This window comes from Hyperoodon ampullatus, assembly GCF_949752795.1.
Source record: "Hyperoodon ampullatus genome assembly, chromosome: 2".
Lineage (NCBI taxonomy): Eukaryota > Metazoa > Chordata > Mammalia > Artiodactyla > Ziphiidae > Hyperoodon > Hyperoodon ampullatus.
The window spans coordinates 76,513,516-76,535,489 of NC_136915.1; the positions used below are offsets into that span (position 1 = coordinate 76,513,516).

At 37.3% G+C, this 21,974-nt stretch overlaps 1 protein-coding gene across 1 annotated transcript in view; it reads right to left on the bottom strand.

Moving 5' to 3' along the window:
* The window catches only part of COL24A1 (collagen type XXIV alpha 1 chain), a gene marked incomplete at both ends in the record, with an annotated part of 398,140 nt that overhangs the window by 54,102 nt on the left and 322,064 nt on the right, over window positions 1-21,974 (bottom strand). The window contains 4 exons of the mRNA XM_079698762.1: window positions 8,442-8,549; window positions 9,683-9,736; window positions 17,699-17,752; window positions 17,863-17,916. Coding sequence (XP_079554888.1) covers window positions 8,442-8,549; window positions 9,683-9,736; window positions 17,699-17,752; window positions 17,863-17,916 — 270 coding nt within the window. The remainder of the gene's footprint in view (window positions 1-8,441; window positions 8,550-9,682; window positions 9,737-17,698; window positions 17,753-17,862; window positions 17,917-21,974) is intronic.

The window sequence follows — 21,974 nt, forward strand, 5'->3', positions numbered from 1 at the left end:
AACTAGAAAATAAAATAAAAAATAAGAATACATAAGGCTTTTATTGAGGGGCAATATTGCATATTGACAAGAACAAAGAATATGGAGTTAGACTGCCTTTGTGGCTATGTGACTATGAAAGTGACAATTTTTTTTGTATAAAATAAGGAAGATAATTGTATCTATAATATTGTAAAGATTAAATGAGTTACAGTAAAACATTTATCATGGTACCTGGCACATACTAAGTATTACATAACTTTTTACCATTATTATTATGGAGAAAATCTATTATAAGATCTTATACTGATAAGATGACAAGAATATTTTATCTCACATAGATAATTAAAAGGTTAAGATATTAACTTTCCCCAAATAAATCTAAGGCAAACCCAGTGATAATTCAAGTTTATGTTCTGTTTTTAAAGAAACTCAAATCTAATCTCAAATGTATGTGGTAGAAGTGTAAAGAAGGGGCCTTGCCCTACTAAATATGGGGACATAAGACAAAGCCGTAGTAATAAAAACAATGTGATAATACAAATAGACCAGAGATCAGCCAACTTGTACTGTAAAAAGGCTGGGTAGTAGATATTTTAGCCCATGTGGGCCACTGGTCTCTGTTGCAACTACTCAACTCTGTCATGTAGTGCAAAAGTAGCTATCTGTAAACAAATGACTGTGGCTGTGTGCCAATAAAATTAATTTATGAATACTGAAATTTGAATTTCATGTGCCACAATACATTACTCTTTTTTTTTCTAACATTAAAAATGTAAAAACCATTTAGCTCACTGGCCATAGAAAAACAGGCTGATTTGGTTTACGAGGTGTAGTTTTTTGACACAGGGAACAGATTGCTGATGCACACCATGTATAGAGAGAACTTAAATAGTGATGACTGGATATTTTCTGTTCGCCTTTTGAGATCTGCCCTTTTCCAGCCTGATCTGTGACCCAGCAGGTTCCCTTACTGGTGAGTGACATACCAAGGGCACGTGGATGGGAGGGAGCCCACCCTTGGTGAAGGCAGTAAGGGAATGCATTGTTGGTAGTGAATTTTTTGGGGGAGGGCGTGATATTTATTTTTTTTTAATTGGTGTATAGTTGCTTTACAATGTTGTGTCAGTTTCTGCTGTACAGCAAAGTGAATCAACCATATGTATACATATATCCCCTCTTTTTAAATTTTTTTTTTTTTTTTTTTTTTTGTGTGTGTGTGGTACTCGGGCCTCTCACTGTTGTGGCCTCTCCCCTTGCAGGGCACAGGCTCCGGACACGCAGGCTCAGCGGCCACGGCTCACGGGCCCAGCCGCTCCGTGGCATGTGGGATCTTCCCGGACCGGGGCACGAACCCGTGTCCCCTGCATCGGCAGGTGGACTCTCAACCACTGAGCCACCAGGGAAGCTCTATCCCCTCTTTTTTTTGGATTTCCTTCACTTTACGTCACCACAGAGCACTGAGTAGAGTTCCCTGTGCTATACAGCAGGTTCTCATTAGGATGAACTGGGAGATTCGGACTGACATATATACACTAATATGTATAAGGTAGTGAATTTTAAAAATAATTTAAAAAATTGCTTTTGTTTTCACCATCACAGACTGGCAATTCTAAACAATGTCAGTGATAAAACAGTCCTCCCTGCCGGGGCAGATCTTTCCTATTATCACTCTTACTTGGTTGAGTTTGGCTAACAGGATGTACTGTTAGGGAACTGGAAGACAGGAGGAGACTGAAATACTTATTCCCCTGGCTCTCCCTTTGCTGAGTTGCAGTGGATTGGCTGAATCCTTCTATTGAAGGTCTCAACTCCTACTAAATGGCTCTTTCCTATGGCAATAACTACTTTTTCTACAATTTTGTTCCCCTTTCCTTTGTCTCTTCAGGCCTATGGGTTGTAATGATGTGCCATTGTTGCTATCCCTGGGTGCTTCAGCATCTCTTCTTGGTTTTCCTTAGCCCTGCTCACATTTTTGTAAGTAGTCCCTTTATTAAACCTTCCTCAGTTGCCCCACTGTTTTTAGTTAGACTGTGATATGTAATTGGTAATAAGAGTGAGGTCAGGAAGCTAACCCCACAAATGGGATTCTGAGGTCGGTTTGCTCATAATCAAGGAATGCTCAGATAGCTTCCTTGTTGCCGATAAACAGACACTACTAATCTGTGGTATGCAGTGGCATCATGATTATTCAAATTAGCACTGGCCATGACATTAGATTAAGTGCTGCTGGAGGGCAAAGTGTCAGAAGATCATGTGGCCTTGGCATGTATTCAGTGTGGTGAATACAGTGACTATAAAGACTGAGTGATCAGAGGGCAGTCTCTTGAGTGATCTAGAGAGAATACAGAGAAAGGGACAAAATAAAGGTCTTGCACGCTCAACTTAGAACACAATGAAAAATCAGAAAATCCCCACGGCAGCTTAAAGGAGTCTTTCATCTCCTATAGTCCAAGGCAGATGTGGCTGAGGACCGAAACTACTGTAAGATTTGCAGAATGTGTATACAAATACATCTTCAACTAACCAGACATCTTATGCTAAATAAGGGCACTGGGTGGAGAAAGAGTAGAACTCCAAGACAAGGGATGGGGATATTTGAGCAGACATCGGCAAGACTAAGAACTGTGAACCTCAACTCCCTCTTAGTTTTCCTTGCTTGTGGAGACAGCCACCTGCTCAAGCATCTGGGAGCACCATTAATAGTCTGATGGATTGGCAATTTGAAGCCTTGACTCAACTACGGCCTACAGTTAATGAGGTTGAATGCTATAACTCCCCTAGTATACTGCATAGGAAGGGGTTCAAACACTCAGGAAGACAGAAATGTGGAGACAGATTTAGCACGTGCAATCTGATCAACCACCCTCAAACCATGGCCCCTGAAAGGGATCAAAGAACACTCCTTACCAAGGTGTTAAGAAATGTCATAAGAATAAAGTTCCCTTATTTAAATAGGAATATTGGACTCTGAGTGGTAGATTCTAGGTGACAGTGCTTTACTATCAGAGAAAATGTAGAAGCAATTATCACAGTAAGCCATAGGATGTTTTGACTAGATGTTTTGACCTGCAGAGAACTGTGATGATGGTTAGTTGATCAAAGATCCATAGCAATTAAATATACCATATGCTAATATATTGATGTATAGGTAGAAAAATTCTAGGTCTGATGGGTATAATCCTAATTAAAGTCACTGTACTTGGGATTCATGGCCTCTCTCTCAGTTCCCAGACTCAAGCCAGTTCCTACATCAGAATCCCTTGATTGAGGGGGAGGCAGGTTCTCTTTGAGGAAGAACCCTGCAATGTGGTCATAGGTGTACACAGTGACTTCTGCCCTAAGCCTTCTGCAGAGGGACGTGTGGTCATTTATCAGGTGACTGAACGCTGGGGAAACAGAAACTCTCAGCCTTTCTGGGGGCTGTTAGATATTGGATTTGAACTGATAATAAACCCTGGAAATCCAAAATGTCATCACGGCACTCTGGTCAGAGTGTAAGTTTATGAAGGCCAAGGGATAAATAGTGATAAATGCAGATTTGGCTCAATTTTTTTTCCCAAGTGGGCCCAGTAGGACTGTGAGCCCAGTTTTTTTTTTTTTTTTTTTTTTGTATTGTTTTCTCCAATCTCAGAGAACAGTAACAATCCCTCACTTATAAAGAAAGGCTACTGTGGTAGGAAGGGAAGAGACATGTGGAAGCCCCTGCAACTATCTCTTCCTGCCCCCTTCCCCACAATGTATACCTAAGGTAACACCACACCCCTGTAGAAAACTGTTCATATTAACCACCACATCCCTGTGGAAAATTGTATATACTACAGCCAAAAGACCTGAAAGATGCAAAAGCAGTGATCCTACCATATCCCATATCCATTTTACTCATCTGTTTGGTGCACACACCAGGTAACTCCAAGACTTAAACTTACAAACTCAATTGTGTGTTCATGCCAATCACAGCTGCAGTTTCTGATATGGTGTCTTTACCAAACAGTACAGCGATTAGCAACAGCAGTTACTGACCTAGTAAAAATACTTCCTACCAACATTCCTATCAGTGAAGATGATCAGAGGCAGTTTGCTTGCCTTCACAAGGCAGAAAGAGCTGTATCACTTCAATGCCTTATCTCAGTCCTGTGTCAGCTCAATTTTCCTCTCTGTCATAAAATAGCCCAGAGCAATATCTTTATAGTCTTGACATCTCACAAAATATCAGGCAGGTCCATTAAACTGAGGCCACTATGCTAACTGGACCTGGAGAGTGGAAGAGAACAAGCACCCTAAAGATACACCAGAGGATAGGATTAAAAAGTTCATGGGACTGCTAAATGGAAGAAGTTCCTAGGGGTAGTGGTTTGGGGGTATATCAGGATATCCCTTCTGAAGTGGAGACAAGTTGTTGCACTTTGCATTGCTCATCACAATATAAGAGGCACAATGCTTGGTGAGCTCTCTGGACTTTGGAATCAATCTATACCACCTTTGGGTATACTGCTACAACCCATTTACCCACTTACTGGGTAGCCTGTAAAGTTGCTAGGTTTTTATTGCAGTCAAATATATATAACATAAACTTACCATTTTAACCGTTTTTAGATGTATAGTTCAGTGGCATTAAGTACATTCACATTGTTGTGCCACCATCACCACCATCCATCTCCAGAAATTTTTTTTTTGCGGTACGCGGGCCTCTCCCGTTGCGGAGCACAGGCTCCGGACACGCAAGCTCAGCGGCCATGGCTCACGGGCCCAGCAGCTCCACGGCATGTGGGATCTTCCCGGACCGGGGCATGAACCCACGTCCCCTGCATCAGCAGGCGGACTCTCAACCACTGCGCCACCAGAGAAGCCCCAGAAATTTTTATGTTCCAAACTGAAACTCTGTGCCCATTAAACAATAACTTCTCCAAATCCTCCTCCTCCCAGTCTCTGGCAACCTCCATTCTATTTTCTGTCTATGCATTTGACCACTCTAGGTACCTCATATAAGTGGAATCATATACAATTTGTACTTTTGTGTCTGGCTTAGTTCACTTAGCATGTCTCCAAGGTTTATCCATGTGGGAACATGTGTCAGAATTTCCTTCCTTTTTAAGACTGAATAATATTCCATTGTATGTATATACCACATTTGGTTTATCTGTTTCACTGCTGACAGCCACGTGGGTTGTTTCCACCTACTCGTTACTGTGAATGATGTTATTATGAACATTTGGAAAATTTCTGTTCAAGTTTCTGCTTTCATTTCTTTTGGATATACACCCAGGAGGGGAGTTGCTGGATCATATGGTAATTCTATATTTAATTTTTCAAGACCTGTCATACTGTTTTCCACAGCAGCTGCATCATTTTACATTCCCATTAGCAATACACAAGGTGCCAGTTTCTTCACACACTTACCAACACTTGTAATTTTCTCTCTTTCTATTTTTTATTTTTTTGGATAATAGCCATCCTAGCCGTTGTAAAAGTGGTATCTAATTGTGGTTTTGATTTGCATTTTCCTAACGATTAGTGATGTTGAGCACCTTTCCATGTGATTATTGGTCACTTGTGTATCTTCTCTGGAGAAATTCAAGTCCTTTGCCAGCTTGCTAATTTTGGGTGGCCCCCGTCAAAAATGCTTGGCAGCAGATTCAGGATGCTGTGTGAGCTACCTTGCTGTGACTGAGCAGATCCAATAATATCAGAAGGGTCTGTGGCTGGTAGAGATGCTATATGGACCCTTTGATAACCCCCATAAGAGAATCACAGCTTATACCCATAAAGTTTGGACATAAGCAACGCCTTCTTTGTCAAATGTAATTTCCCATTTGGAAAGCAGTTCTGGGCTTGCTCTGGTTGAAGCTGAATAACCGACCCTGAGACATCAAATTACTATGTGTCCTGAACTGACCATTATGATCTGAGTGATATTTGATCCAGTAAATCATAAAATTGGCTGGGCACAGCAGCGTTCACTCCTAAATGGAAAGGGTGTATATTGAGACTGGGTCCTAACAGGTCCAGAAATCACAAACAAAATATGCAAGCAAGCAACTGAGACTTCCATGATACTTGTTCTACTGCTTTACCACTGCTCCTTCAGCCTTCCTAGAGAATTCCCCTTACCAGTTAGTTAGGGAAGAAAAAAGTTCAGGCCTGATTTATGGATAGATCTACATTGAATGTCAACATCTGCTAGAAGTGGATTGCTGCTGCATTTAAGCCTGAAAGATATCAGTGAAGGAGACTCTTCCCAGTGGGCAGAACTTGGGGCAATCTGTCTACATAGGCAATCCATATAGCCATGTTTGGTTGTTTGCAACCAAAGAGCCCTGTTGATATACTCTAGAGTTCTAACTGGGTCTTGGAATAGCCCTGAGTGTGCAAATGGCTTCAGCATCTGGCTTTAAGTTCTCTTCATTCTTTTTTATTCTATGTAGAACCAGTGATTTGGTTTTATGCATGAGCCTTCACCCACACAGCCAATCAAAACCGTGTGGCAGATTCTAGAATACAACTTAGACAGAATTAAAATGAAATCAGTATCTTATTTGCATCTACCATTTCCTGTATTGGCTTTCTCTTAGCCATTATATTACTGTCCTTTAAGTATTACCCCATTAAAGAAGGATGTAGAGTTGTTAGAAAATGTCTGTTTTCTTTCTGGAAACTAGCAGCAGATAACAATTACTTGCCACATTGCTGTTTTTACGCAAGAGAAAATGGTTCATATTTTTGTAGTCCGAATCAGTGTTTTCATTTTATTTTCCAATTTTCAGTCCTTTCCAGGAAGACCTTCAGGTGTCACATACTGCCAGAAAGAAGTACTAAGTGACTTGGTATAAAAAATGTGGATGACTTTGACCTGTCACTAGTGTCTGATGAATATCTTATATGCTGAATGTCTGAAATTCTTATTAAACATATATATATATATATATATATATATAGGATCCTGATTTGTAATATCCATATCTGGAATAAGTACCTGGATTAGTATTATTTTAGTCAGAAAATAAATGAGTTCCTCTTCCCAGTAATTAAATAAATCTATTTGCTGTTATTAGTATTTACAATTCAGTTTCTAGCCTTATCGACTACTGGACACATCCACATACATACCACCTCCATGATTAAACCTGTGTTCACAGCAAGAAATGTGACATATTTTGAAATGTGGTTTTCCTTCTTTCAGCTCTCAAAATCTTATTCAAAGCAGTAAGATTCACTCTAACATTTCCCAGTAAAACTTAAGTACAGACTCTCAGACCAATTCAAAGTGTTTTACTGTTGTATTTTTAAAACTCCACAACCTCATTTTAAGACTTTTATATGGTGAGCCTAGAGTGCAGCATCTACATGAAGGTTCAGGGCATGAGCTCCCTTTAAGACTGGGATCTCAAATGGAAGTCCTCTTTTAACCAGACTGATGTTAATGGCAGAAGTTTAGAAAACATATATTTTAATTAAAACATCAGCCTGGCTGTCAAATTTCTCTAGGGCTTACACCCTGATGCTCTGATGTTCAGATATACTGTCCCCAAAGCAGATAGAAACCATACCAAGCCTCCTTAAAAATATTCACCTTTCCAAATAGAATATGGCCAGATATTTATTTCTGAAATAATTAAATTGGCTGGGTCATAAATTGATACATTTTTTAAAACAAATGAGATAATTCATCATAGTGAAAGAATAATATTAATTTGGGTTTGAGCTTTGCTACAGTCCCATGCTACATGTGAATAAACAATTAGGATTGATTCATTTAAGAAAAGAAAAACAGGTCAATAGATAATCATATCCAAATAGTGGAAATGTAAAAGGATAAATTTTACTGGATTACTGAAATATGTGATTAATTATTCTTGTATTTCAAATGGAAACACAACATGAGATAACAAAAAAATACCTGGATTATGATGACCTTAGGAAGGAAAGAGGGAAAATGGCTAAATGAAGACAAAAATATCATTTTAAAATTTCTGATCAAATAAATAAGATAGAAATCTGCATAAAAATAATAATCTATATCATTGCTCATTGCATCACCACTAGATGAACATAGAGAAAATATTCACACAATTTCTGTAAAATAGTGAGGCTATAAAAGTAAAGGGAAAATGATTTTGGCAGAACTTACCTTGAGTTATTGCCAAGCCTGAAATGTTCCAAAAGTGGCTTAAGACATTTGATGAACTCAAAACACAGTTAGGTTGTGTAGCCCTTAAAGTTTTACTTCTTTATTGTTCCTATGTACCAGTTTTTATATGTGTAAAAATAATATAAATTATTAATAATATGGGTTATTAGTTATAAAACATCCAACAGAATGTACTCATTGACATTCCCTGGAAATCATAAACACAATCTGAACCAATGTCAAAGTTAAGAAAGATGGCCAAAATATCTATGGTCTTAGTAAAGAGACACATATGCATAAGAAATAAAGAACAAAGAATATTCAATCTACTCACAGGAAGTCCCTGTTTTCCTGGTAGCCCAACTTTACCAGGGTTTCCTGAAATGCCTTCTGCTCCAGGGTATCCTTGCATGCCTTTTGGCCCGGGTAGGCCTGGAAGTCCCTTGGTAATTAAAAATTACTTGGATTATAGAGAGATGCTGTACAGATGTTTAAATGACAAACACTTTTATACTTATTGGGGGGTGGGAGGTTACATTCTTAAAACCCTGTCCCAGGATAAATTTTCCTGTTTCCTGGATTCCTTAATAATTTACTATTTGGATACAACAGATCAGGTAACTGTTCCCTAAACTGAAATGCCAAGCTAATCAGCAATTTATTGTGTAACCTTTTCCACTTTACTGTAATTTCCTGGTATTTCTCATTGTACCAGCCCATGCTTTATCCAGTTGTGGAGAAAAGATCAGCTCTGTGCACCTGTCAGTTTAGGATATAGGCTGACATTCACCCTCTCTAAAACTCTGTATGGTATTATTTTCCCAAGAAATAAATTACGGCTCTTTTAGTTGCCACTTTGAATTAGATAATTATATGACTGAGTAAAGGTCTGAACATTTTGTTTGTACTCTTGGGCAACTGGATTTAATCTGTAGGGAATCTCTGATCTCAATGTGCTCATAATTTATGTTCACTTTTCTTTACTTTTTTTGAACCAACACAGGCCACCCAAAGCAGGCTGTTGGCTAGGGGAGACCTGCAGGAAGTCTTTGCTAATAAGCTAGTCTACACATATTTGCTTGGCCAAAGAGGAAGCAGATGGCTAAGGTAAAATTAATCTTTGTTCTGTGATGAAAAGATTTAAAGCTTTTTTCTAAGACTTTCTGTTCTATTTCCCAGGAAAATGAGAGGCCGAGTTCTTCAATTAAAGTCCAGCTCATGTCTTTTCAATTATGCTTGAAAATCTCTGACCTTTGTCACCATTCATTAAGTCATGACTCCAAGTTGCCTGTTTTTTAGTGATTCACCATTAAAGAATAGTAGCATGAATCCACAGAGAGGTCTCCATGCACTGGAAAATAACAACCTTCAGTTGCAGCAACTTCCGTTTCAACACCAAGCTTGGTTTTGAGCTAATGGTCATATTTTGTTCCCTCTGTGTTCCGGCATGGGTTTAAACATTTTTTTGAAGACAATCTGATTTATCCAACACTTGTCATAATTGGCCCCAAACTTTTCTGCTTGCTAAAGTTCTATTTAGAAAAACAATAAAGATGAAAAAGGTCTGTTACTTACAGGAATCCCAGGTTTCCCAGAAGGGCCAGGAGCTCTTTTTTTCCCCTTAGGACCCTAAAAATGTGAAGCACAGTTGTCAACTCATTGCTATAAATTTAATTAAACTGAAGGCATAGAAAAGAACTCTGAGACCTGGAGGCTACAGCAAGTCCTGCCACTGACTAGCTGTTTATCACTGGGATTGCCATTTAACTTTCCTGTGAGTCATTTTCTTCATCTGTAAATGAAAGAATTTGACTATATAATCTATGAATTTCCACCTGGCTCCAAATTCTATGATTTAAGAATTTAAATTATAGTTCTAAAAAGGAACTGAATAGATTATTTAAATAAAAGTCCCCACTTCAGGCAAAGCCTTTGTCTCCCTACTGAAAGTGGTTAAGTACTTAATTAATTCAGTAAACATTTCTTGACTATTAGGTATCAGGGATTCTGTTATGTGCTGGAGATGCAAAATCAAAGCTCTTGTTCACAAGGCACTTACAGTGTCGTGAGGGACATGAACCAATAACCTAAAATGGGCTTATCTGGAAGCACAGAGAACATACTTGTAAATAAAAGAAAAGATATTTATTTCCCACAGAATTGCTTGTTTTTCCATGTGTGAGATGTTTTAAATCACAATTGATTCAGTAGTAATGGCCTACCAGGATAGTTAGAAATTTGCCCTTGCAAATCATGCCACTATTCTGATGATATCCTAAAATTATTTTAAGAAGAAAAAGGTGTTAAAGAGTGACCTAGTTCACAAATAAGAAAAAGAAGCATACTGCCATTACCAGAAACATTTCTCAGAAATCATCAAAAGTTCTCAGAAACAGGATAATTCCACCAAAATGTGATGTTAAGTTATTCAAATCTGAAGACAGTTGTGCTAAAGATTCAATTTGAGAACAATGACAAAATAAACAATTTCAGAAGATGTTACATCTTCTGAAAAGGAGCTTAAACGTTTTAAGAAGAAATAGTGTATGTAATCAGAGAGAAAAAGGGCATTTTCTGTAAGAGATAAAAATCCAATTTTGTTAGAATTTGATGATAGGGAGCTATATGGATCAAGGGTTCTACCTCCAAGTTCAAACACTATTTTACTTGCTTTAAAAAGTCACTAATGTAAATTCTTCCTAAGGGTAAGGAAACCAGAAAAGGGGATAGTTGGTGAACTGGGTTTAGTTGAAGTAAATACAATTTCTGGAACATATTATCCCTATAATAAATGTATCTTTTAGAATACAATAAAGAAGTAAAACAGACAAATAAAGACTGTTTTAAATATTGAAAACAATTCTGATTTCAGTTGTCTTCAATAGCACTAATTAAACAGTATATGAATTGTGATAATATTCAAATATGTTAACTGGTGTGTGTTTTCCTTCACAGTATTTCTTTTTATGTAAAGTGATAGATTTGTTCTAAACTTTTGATTTTCAAAATAGACTTTTTTAGCTTAAGAATTTCAAAACAGTCCTCTGAAACTCATGATGGGGGAATAGTTTGAAAAGAATATATTTTTAAATACAAAAGCCTGATTTTTAAATATTAAAAGTCTATCACTGAACATAAAAAAACAAGGCAATAAAGGATTTAAGTCATAAAATTTTACCATAAAGAACATATTTAGAAGAATTATAATAATGTAAGAGAAAGTTTTTCCTACCTAAGGGGATATAAAAAAATCTTCAAGTTGGAGAAAGGTAAAAAGAGAAGCAAAACTGTTAAGACACTGATGGGTATCTCTGAGAAGAGACCTTGACACCAATCTGCTGTCAAGTCCTGGGGTGGGTAGAAACAATAATACCTGCAGAGGATACAAAATTAATACACAGAAATCTCTTGCATTCCTATACACTAACAATGAAAGATCAGAAAGAGAGACTAAGGAAATAATCCCATTTACCATCAAATCAAAAAGAATAAAATACCTAGGAATAAGCCTACCTAAGGAGGCAAAAGACCTGTACTGAGAAAAGTATATGATACTGATGAAAAAAATCAAAGATGACACAAACAGATGGAGAGATATACCATGTTCTTGGATTGCAAGAATCAATATTGTGAAAATGACTATACTACCCAAAACAATCTACAGATTCAATGCAATCCCTATCAAATCAACAATGGCATTTTTCACAGAACTAGAACAAAAAATTTTACACTTTGTATGGAAACACAAAAGACCCCAAATGATGAAAGCCATCTTGAGAAAGAAGAACAGAGCTGGAGGAATCAGGCTCCTTGACTTCAGACTATACTACAAAGCTACAGTAATCAAAACAGTATGGTACTGGCACAAAAACAGAAATATAGATCAATGGAACAGGATAGAAAGTCCAGAGATAAACCCAAGCACCTATGGCTACCTAATCTATGACAAAGGAGGCAAGAATATACAATTGAGAAAAGACAGTCTGTTCAATAAGTGGTGCTGGGAAAATTGGACAGCAACATGTAAAAGAATGAAATTAGAACACTCCCTAACACCAAACACAAAATAAACCCAAAATGGATTAAAGACCTAAATGTAAGGCCGGATACTATAAAACTCTTAGAGGAAAATATAGACAGAACACTCTCTGATATAAATCACAGCAAGATCTTTTTCAATCCACTGCCTAAAGTAATGAAAAAGAAAACAAAAATAAACAAGTGGAACCTAATTAAACCTAAAACCTTTTGTACAGCAAAGGAAACCATAAATAAAACGAAAAGACAACCCTTAGAATGGGAGAAAATATTTGCAAACGACGCAACTGACAAGGGATTAATCTCCGAAATATATAAGCAGCTCATGCAGCTCAATATTTAAAAAACAAACAACCCAATCAAAAAATGGGTGGAAGGCCTAAACAGACATTCCTCCAAAGAAGACATACAGGTGGCCAACAAACACACGAAAAGATGCTCAACGTCACTAATTATTAGAGAAATGCAAATCAAAACTACAATGAGGTATAACCTCATACTAGTCAGAATGGCCATCATCAAAAATTCTACAAACAATAAATGCTGGAGAGGGTGTGGAGAAAAGGGAACACTCCTACACTGTTGGTGGGAATGTAAATTGGTACAGCCACTATGGAGAACAGTTTGGAGGTTCCTTAAAAAACTAAAAATAGAGCTACCATATGACCCAGCAATCCCACTCCTAGGCATATATCTGGAGAGAGCCATAATTTGAAAGGATGCATGCACCATGATGTTCATTGCAGCACTAGTTACAATAGCCAGGACATGGTAGCAACCTAAATGTCCATCGACAGAAGAATGTATAAAGAAGAAGTGGTACATATATACAATGGAATATTACTCTGCCATAAAAAGGAACAAAATAGTGACATCTGCAGAGACGTGGATGGACCTAGAGACTGTCATACAGAGTGAAGTAAGTCAGAAAGAGAAAAACATGTATCATACAATATTGCTTATATGTGGAGTCTAGAAAAATGGTAGAGATGAGCTTATCTTCAAAGCAGAAATAGAGTCACAGATGTAGAGAACAAACTTACAGTTACCAAGGGCAGAAGGAAGGGGGTTGGGATGAATTGGGAGGCTGGGACTGACTTATATACACTACTATGTATAAAATAGATAACTAATGAGAACTTACTGTATAGCACAGGGAACTCTACTCAATGCTCTGTGGTGACCTAAATGGAAAATGAGTCTAAAAAAGAGTGGATATATGTATACGTATGCCTGATTCACTTTGCGGTACAGCAAGAAACTAACAGAACATTTTAAAGCAACTATATTCGAATAAAACTTAATAAACTAAACAAAACAAAACAATAATATCTGCAGATAAGTGTGGGGATTTGGGCACAGAGATGATGGCTAGAGAGACTAAAGTCCTCACTGAGATGTACGCTAAGTTGCACTGAGTGCAGCAATAGAGTTGAAATTTCTGCATGAGATGTCTAGGCTAGGGGGCCTGAGAAAGTCTGAGTCCCTCAAGCACCCAGCATGGTATGGGGAGCAGTAGAATGTTATTTCCATGTGGCCAAGAACAGAAGCATATGGCCCTTAGAGTTCTATCTAAGGAGATCTTGCACCTGAGTTGAGAAAATAGCTGTACAAGCCAACAGGGATCAAAGAACTTTTGTCCGGAGGGCCAAGGTAGAGGCCAACATGGTGGGATGATGGCAGATGGGGGCCAAAAGTGATGATGTACATTTCAGTGGATGCTAGTATGAACAGATGATGGCTAAAGATCAATCTCACTTCCTATTCCCCTTCCCTACCATTACCACCCAGAATGTAACAGTAGACTTGAAAAGAGGATGAATGGGAAAAACTCTAAATCAAATGCAGGATATTTAAGTGGATGGAGTTACAGGCAATCAGTTGACTAGATTTCCATCAATTAGGTTTCTACCACCAGGCAGGATGGGTACTCAGGACAGAAGTTAAGTTCCATTACAAAGAACATAAACAAAATTATACTTTTTGTATACTTGAGTTTATGGCTTAAGGTTCAGATATGCTATACACGTATGTGGTGTTTTATTCCAAACATTCAAATACAAAATAAAAACAAAGAGAGTCTCATATCATCATAAATCAATTACATTTTAGGGTGAACATTATGTTGGGGATTATTTCAGAACAGTTAAATACTGCTCTAAAACCTAGATACATGGATCTATCATTGTGAAAACTAGAATGTTATTAATACTTGGATGGGCATCAGGAAGCAGCTTCCAACAGAATAACACTAAAGGAAAATTATGACTATGAAAATTCTTTTTAATGTATATTTTGCTATTTGTAATGGTACAATTGTGACAAAATCTCCTTATTGAATACAAAAAGTGTATAGTAAATAACAAAACGTCTCTGCTGTTTTTAGATGTCAATTCAGGAAAGATTTCCTTATGACAGTTATTGTCACCATAACTAAAAGGAAGTAGGCTAGTTAGAGAAACGACAGACTTGCAATGGAGGTTTAAAATACATAAAGATCAACAAAGTGTAGAAGATTGGTACTTTTTTGAATTTGTGCATTAAAAAAAATCTTGCAGTTGGAATTGCTGGGTAGTCTTGTAACTAAATTAAGAGCCGAACATTACTCAATATTAATCCTACACAGAGATGGTCTGTTCAGTAGGAAATTAAAGATTGGGCCAAAGACAAAGAAAGTATGTTGTCATCTAAGGTGTTTGTAGATGATTAATTGAGTTGGTATCATAAAAAGGAAAAAAAATAAATCACTCTTTCACCAATGCCCAGAATTCAAATATAATAAAGCTAGAAGATCTATGCTGTTTTCAAAATTAACTAACTCATATTATTTTATGTAAATATAAGTACCTCATAAATCAACAGACTTCCTGTTCTCATAATAGGAAAGGCAAATGAATTTCATATTTATTCTTTAGAGTATATGTAAAATTGTGCTTTCTCTTTTGTCTGGCTAGCTTTGAAAAATAGAACAGCCCACTTGAAATCAGATCCATTTAAAACAGTGAATTCCATTCATTGGGATTGTACCACTTCATAGACTACAAGAGAAGGTAATCTAATTCTTTAGATAACAGAAAATTTTAAATGTGCCATTATAGTCCAAACACTCATTTGTTTTTTATTCAAATGAAGCTGAAGGACAGTCATCACAATACTTTGTTAGTTCTAACTTTGTTAGAGAGGGTAGCTTTAAAGTACAAACACAGATTTAGAGAGTTAAGTCTTTTTTTTTTTTTAACCAAGAAATTTAAATTCACTAAAATCTGGAATTTTGCTTTGGGAGGAAAGTAAGATTTTGGCTCGAGTCTCTGTATTTGAAAGCCATTATGGGACAGTTCACTACATTTGCATTATGAAAGTCTCTTTAAAAATGTAGTGGTTTGCAATTGGTTTTGACTTGACTTGCTCCAACTTTTTCTTTATAGTTTCCATAGTTTCATGTCTCAGAGACCAATTAATGAATTAGCTGGTTAAGTAAAATTAACATTTAACTTAATTTATAAAAGACTTCAAAGTAATAGAAGGCTTTTGTATAATAATGGGAGTCAGGAAATAAAGTTTCTAGTGTTGGTTCTGTTGCTAACTAGTTCTCTGATCTTAGGTAACTCATAATCCCTCTGGGACCTAAATTTCTTCGTCTGAAAAATGAGAGGGTTGTCCAAACGATTTTAAAGGGCATTTCCAAATCTAAAAAACAAATTTAAAGCTTTGCAAAAACAAGATGAGGGCAATTCTGTAGGATCCACCTGGCCATTCAAAGTGTCCCTAGTGAGTAACACATAGTCAGTGATTTTTCTTGTAGCAATCATTACTATCTGAAATTCAAAGAGGCTTTTTAATGTAACCTCGGACTGTACACCAGCATTGCCCAAAGTGGGAAAAGAACTAATTCTCATGGATTATACAGAATTTAAACCATGGCTCCTCAAGACCTTTCAGCTCCAATACCCAGGGAGAGCTGACCATATAGGCTGGAGGTGCAGTTGTCTAGTAAGAATATTTTATTTTCGTTGGCATAATTTTAACAGATACTAAGAAACATAAAAAAATTTCTTCTTCCTGCGATACGTCAAAAAAGGAAAAAGACGGGCTTCCCTGGTGGCGCAGTGGTTGAGAGTCCGCCTGCCGATGCAGGGGACACGGGTTTGTGTACCGGTCTTGGAAGATCCCACATGCCGCGGAGCGGCTGGGCCCGTGAGCCATGGCCGCTGAGCCTGCGCGTCCGGAGCCTGTGCTCCGCAACGGGAGAGGCCACAACAGTGAGAGGCTTGTGTACCGCAAAAAATAAAAATAAAATAAATAAATAAATAAATAAAATTAAGGCTTGCCTTCAATGGGATTTAAAAAAAAATAAATTTATTTATTTATTTTTGTCTGCATTGGGTCTTTGTTGCTGTGCATAGGCTTTCTCTAGTTGTGGAGAGCAGGGGTTACTCTTCGTTGCAGTGTGCGGGCTTCTCACTGCGGTGGCTTCTCTTGTTGTGGAGCACAGGCTCTAGGGCACACGGGCTTCAGTAGTTGTGGCTCGCGGGCTCTGGAGTACAGGCTCAGTAGTTGTGGCTCACAGGCTTAGTTGCTCCCAGAACAGGGCTCGAACCTGTGTCCCCTGCATTGGCAGGTGGATTTTTAACCACTGTGCCACCAGGTAAGTCCCAATGGGATATTTTTATTTATTAGTCCTTATTTATTAAGGAGCCTGACAGTAAGTTAGTAGGTAGTTGCCAAGACTGTTTAAAATGGCTTCTATGTGAATGAAAACCTATGTAATATACGACTCAACTCAATTTTATTACTAACTCCCACAAATGGGAAACAAAAGTATGGGTGAAGGAAGCTTAACAAATTAGGAGAAACATGGTCTCAAATTCATTACTTTTTATCAGTCCTCACCTAATTTATTATTAAAATACAGTACATTTTCTAAAGAATTTAATTTTAAATCAGTAGCAGGTAAAGTCAGAATGCCATGAAAAGTAGGGCAGCAATGAAGTGATGGTACAAATCCAGTTGTTACATAAGGTTGAGGGAACGTTTATTGGTATATAGGGAAAGAGGTGGCTAAATTCAATAACTCAACAGATTTTTAGTTCGCCTGATAACAAATAATTGACTTGTGTTATGGAAAAAAATCTTTTAAACCAATTGTGAGTCTGTGTCATATAGTTAAGCTATTTCTACCCCTACCTTACTACAGCAACTAAAAAGGTATGACTGCTAAAATTTTGCTCTGCAGTGCTGGTTTTAAGGCCAGTTGATATTTCTGCCTGAAAACCTAAGGAAGGACAACTAGTTTGGGACAACTCTAGGCAATTTTCTCAAAGCCAGAGTAGTCTGCTGGTAAAGGGAACTTTGGATGGCATTCGAAACACACGAATTAATCAATAATGATGTTTTAGCACAATTATTGACAAACACCCTGTTTAGAGGCCTGTGGTGATTCTTGCTCTGAAAGAATCAATGATCATTTAAGTTACAATGAACAGCAACTCCTTGTGCCCCTGTTTTCTCAAGCCAGCAATAAGTTTCAAATTGTCTTAAATGATTTCAACTTACTTCAGATCCTCTCTCTCCTTTTAGTCCTTGTTCACCCCGGTCACCTGGCTCACCCTTTAATAGGAGCCAAAACAGAAATCACATATAAAGCAGACACCAAATAAGATATGTTAACATTAATGTTTTTAAATGCCAGAATTACAAAGAATGCTTTCAAAACATACTGGGGGCCCTTGTTGTCCAGTGGCACCTCTTGGTCCTGGTATACCCATGTGACCCTATGAATAAAAAAGGTTATATTATTAGAATAAATAAAGACATGTGACTTAGAGAATAGAGTAGTATCACTTAAAGTGGTAGCAAAATGTTGCAAAATTCAATTTAAATATTATAGAGATTATGCATCTCTCTTGGAAAGAGTATAGAACATAATAGCTACTGGATATAATGATGACTGAGAAAGAGTGTAGAGTTTTTGTTCTTTTTTTTCCATATAGGTTAATATAGGTTGAATGGTGGCCCATCAAAAGACGTCTATGCCCTAATCCTCAGAAACTGTGAATATGATCTTATTTGGAGATCACATTCTTATTTGGAGAAAAGGGTCTTTGCAAATATCATCAAATTAAGGGTCTTAGAAGGAGATTATCTTGGATTATCCATGTGGGCCCTAAATCCACTGACAAGTGTCCTTGCAAAAGACACAGAGAGAGAGAGAGATCGATACAAACAAAGGAGAAGGCCACGTGAAGACAAAGGCAGAGGTTGGAGTGATGCAGCCACAAGGGAGGTTGTTAGCCACCAGAAGCTGGAAGAAGCAAGAAAGGATTCTTCACTAGAGCCTACGGTGGGAGCACAGCCCTGCTGATATCTTGCTTTTGGATTTCTGGCCTCCACAACCATGAGAGAATAAATTTCTGTTGTTTTAAGCCACATGGTCTATAGTAATTTGTTATGGCAGGCTCAGGAAACTAATAGAGCAAATAACGAATGAATAAAGAATTTGAGAACAAATTTCTCTTTTCAACCCTTTTCCAGTGTACTATGGTTTCCATTTTTACAAACTAAGGTCACAGCCATTTAGATAGTAGATTTACTGGGCTTAAGACTGGTAGTTGTTACTGCATATGCCAAGACATCAAGTGATTCTGACTTCACCGATCTGTCATCACCCCAGTTCTCCTAGGAAGGAATGCTGGCCTACCACATTTTTACACCTTTCAAGTATGTAAACAGAAACTAGCAACAAACTAGGGGCACATCAGGTGAGAGTTATGTAGGAAGAATTCCACACGTAATCTCTTTTATCCCCTTCCCTACTGTCCTCTTCACTTCAGATTCCTTTCTTCCTGTGTATTACAGAAAGAATGCCATAGAAAGGACAGTTATTAGGCTCATCTCCTTTTTCTGGGCTAGGAGAAGAAGGGATTACATACTTAAGGCTAACAATATTTATTCTCACAGAAAGATCAGTTGAAGCCTTTGTTTGCATTCTGTGAGGCAAATGTTCATGGTTTTAAGATTCAACTTCCTGATAAAGTAAATGAATCTTGTTCAAGGGAGAGAACAGTTGCAAGACAGAAAGGTTATTTTGGAAAGCTTTCTATACAGCACACAGCCATAACTAAAGAGAAGACGATTACTACACATGACCTTTACCAACAGAACATGAACAGAGTCAGCAAGTAACAGAATCAGGTCAATCGAGAGGGAGCTTTGTTCAAGTAAATATGATTATTGTAGGTCACTTATTAAGCCAGCTCAGGAGAGAAGCAATTGGTGAAAAGCTGGGGTTACAAAGTGAAGTGAGAGTAAGCATACTGAGTAAACTACAAAACTTAAAACCATCATGGCCTATTATGGTTTTGCCACCACTCTATCTGTAGTTTTACAGAGACCTTTTTAGAATGATCATAGCATAGCCAACTGCCTCTCTTGGCTTTGGGATGTTTGGATACAAATCTTATGAAAACCAAACTTGTTTTCTAGGAGCTTCACTATAATTCCTTTGGTCCCTTCCATCCCAATAAAAACTGACAGACTGTTTTTCTGCAGTGGTAAAAATTATAATTATTAGGTTTTTTATATTATTATAAAGCTATGTGGGCAATATTACAGGAAGTGACTGATTTTTCCTGATGTTATTAGTGGTGAGATGAGTTGGATGGCCAAGGGGAGCTTGGAGAGGATTTTATATGGGAAGTCATAATAAGCTGAATTTTAAAGGATGAGCGTTCCAGGCAGTAAAGTAAAAGGAAGGCGTTCTGCAGAGGAAACAGCATGGGAGAATAAATGGAGGTTGACCTAACACAACATGTTAAGTGGAGAATGGATTTGAGAGGGCTATGACTGGGGATAGGGAGTCTAGTTAGTAAGCTACTAAAATAATTCAGGCAAAAAATGATGAAAGTAGGGCAAAGTGGATAGACTCCAGAGATATTTAAGAGGTCAAAAGTAGTGGCCAATTGAAGTTGAGAAATGAGAGGATAGAGAAAGGAGAGAAAGAGGAGGGAGAGGAGGGAGGAAAGAGAAAGCAAGAGAGACAGAGGGAGATAGAGGGAAGATTCATTTACTAGACATCTGGATGTCTGGTGGTACTATTCACTGAACTGAGGACATAAAAAGAGGGGGATCAGATTTGGACAGGACGATGATACTATGGTTTGGAACATGCTGTGTTTTCTGTGATGATGTCCAATAGCTATTTGGATATGTATGTCTGATGCTAAGGAATGAAGGCCAAGTGAGGATTTAGTTGTTATTTTATTGTATGCAAAAAATTCTATGGCCTTTGCCAAACCAAAGTAAAAAGGAGTTTAAGATAGTACATAATTTATTCAGTGTATTTCTAGGGCTTTGGCTCACATTAGTTTAGCCTGACTTAATCTGTGTGTTTCTGCTCATATCTTTAAAAAGTGAATGTTGACATTATAGTATTCTTATTCATACCATGTCCTCTGACTCTCTCTCGAGCCTCAAATGAATTTATCTTGACCTATGCGATGTATAGTTTTCTGGATGACAGTGATTTCACTATATCTGCTTTTATACTGATTAAATATTCTTATTTTGTGTATGTGATGTCCATGGAGTCAGGGACTGTGTTTTGGGTGCCCCGTGTTACACTCATAGCTCCCAGTCCATGGCAGATACTAAAATATATGCTGAAGGGACCAGAGATTTAATTATATGTAACACATAAAATGTGTCATATACAATGATGCCTAATAATTATTTACTGATGATAATGAGCAAGACACTTGACTTTTGTGATTTTCACTTTCTTCAAGAGGAAAAAAGAACAAAGCATGGTGAGAAGGATTACAAAATGTCTTTCAACTGTTCATAGCCAAATGGAAACAAAATTTTCATTACCCATTCCATCTTTTTTTCTCCAAGAGGATAATCATGAGTTCACCACAATGTTAAGAATATTTGTGAACATAAAAGCGTTTTTAAAAGCTTGGTGATTATTCAACCATAAAAAGGAATGAAGAATTGATACATTCTACAACATAGATGAACCTTCAAAACATTATGTAAAGTGAAAGAAGCCAGACACAAAAGGCTATATATTGTATGATTCCATTTATATGATATATACAGAATAGATAAATCAATAGAGATAGAAAACAGAGTAGTGGTTGTCAGAGGTTGGGAGAAGGAAAGTAACTGTTTAATGGGCATGGGGCTTCCTCTTCAGGGTGATGAAAATGTTCTGGAGCTAGGCAGTATGTGATGGTTGTACAATATTGCCAATATACGACACTAAGTGTCTCTGAATTGTACAATTTAAAATGGTTAAAATGGTAAATTTTATGTTATGTGCATTTTAGCACAATTAAAAAAAGATTGACAATAATTCTGACCATCAGCTACTAGAGTGAAATGATAGTGTCTACAATGCCCATATAGAAAAGCAAACATTTAACAATATCACCTAAAGCTACAACAGAATAATTTAACTCTAAATAAAGCATGGTTCCCCTGTGTGAATCAAACTTGTGCTTGGAAAACATGGAAGGGGACAAGTGTGGGTATTTTGTGACTTTGAGATGTCTAAGCAATAAAGTTACTGTGATTGTCTGGCACTAAATGGCTTTTTAAAATAGATCTATCAACAAATGATAAAATGACTCCTAAAGCCTAAGAAATAGGATGGAATAAGACAGAAAGGAAAATGTGGCTCACACTAGCTCATGAAACATCCACAATTGAAGACTTAATCAGGACTATTTATGGAATAAAGAAGGAAAAACGGATTCCATAACGAGCCTAGGGAAAAGTTTTCCTCTGATGAAGGATTTCTGAAGAATGTATGACTATATAGAAAAAT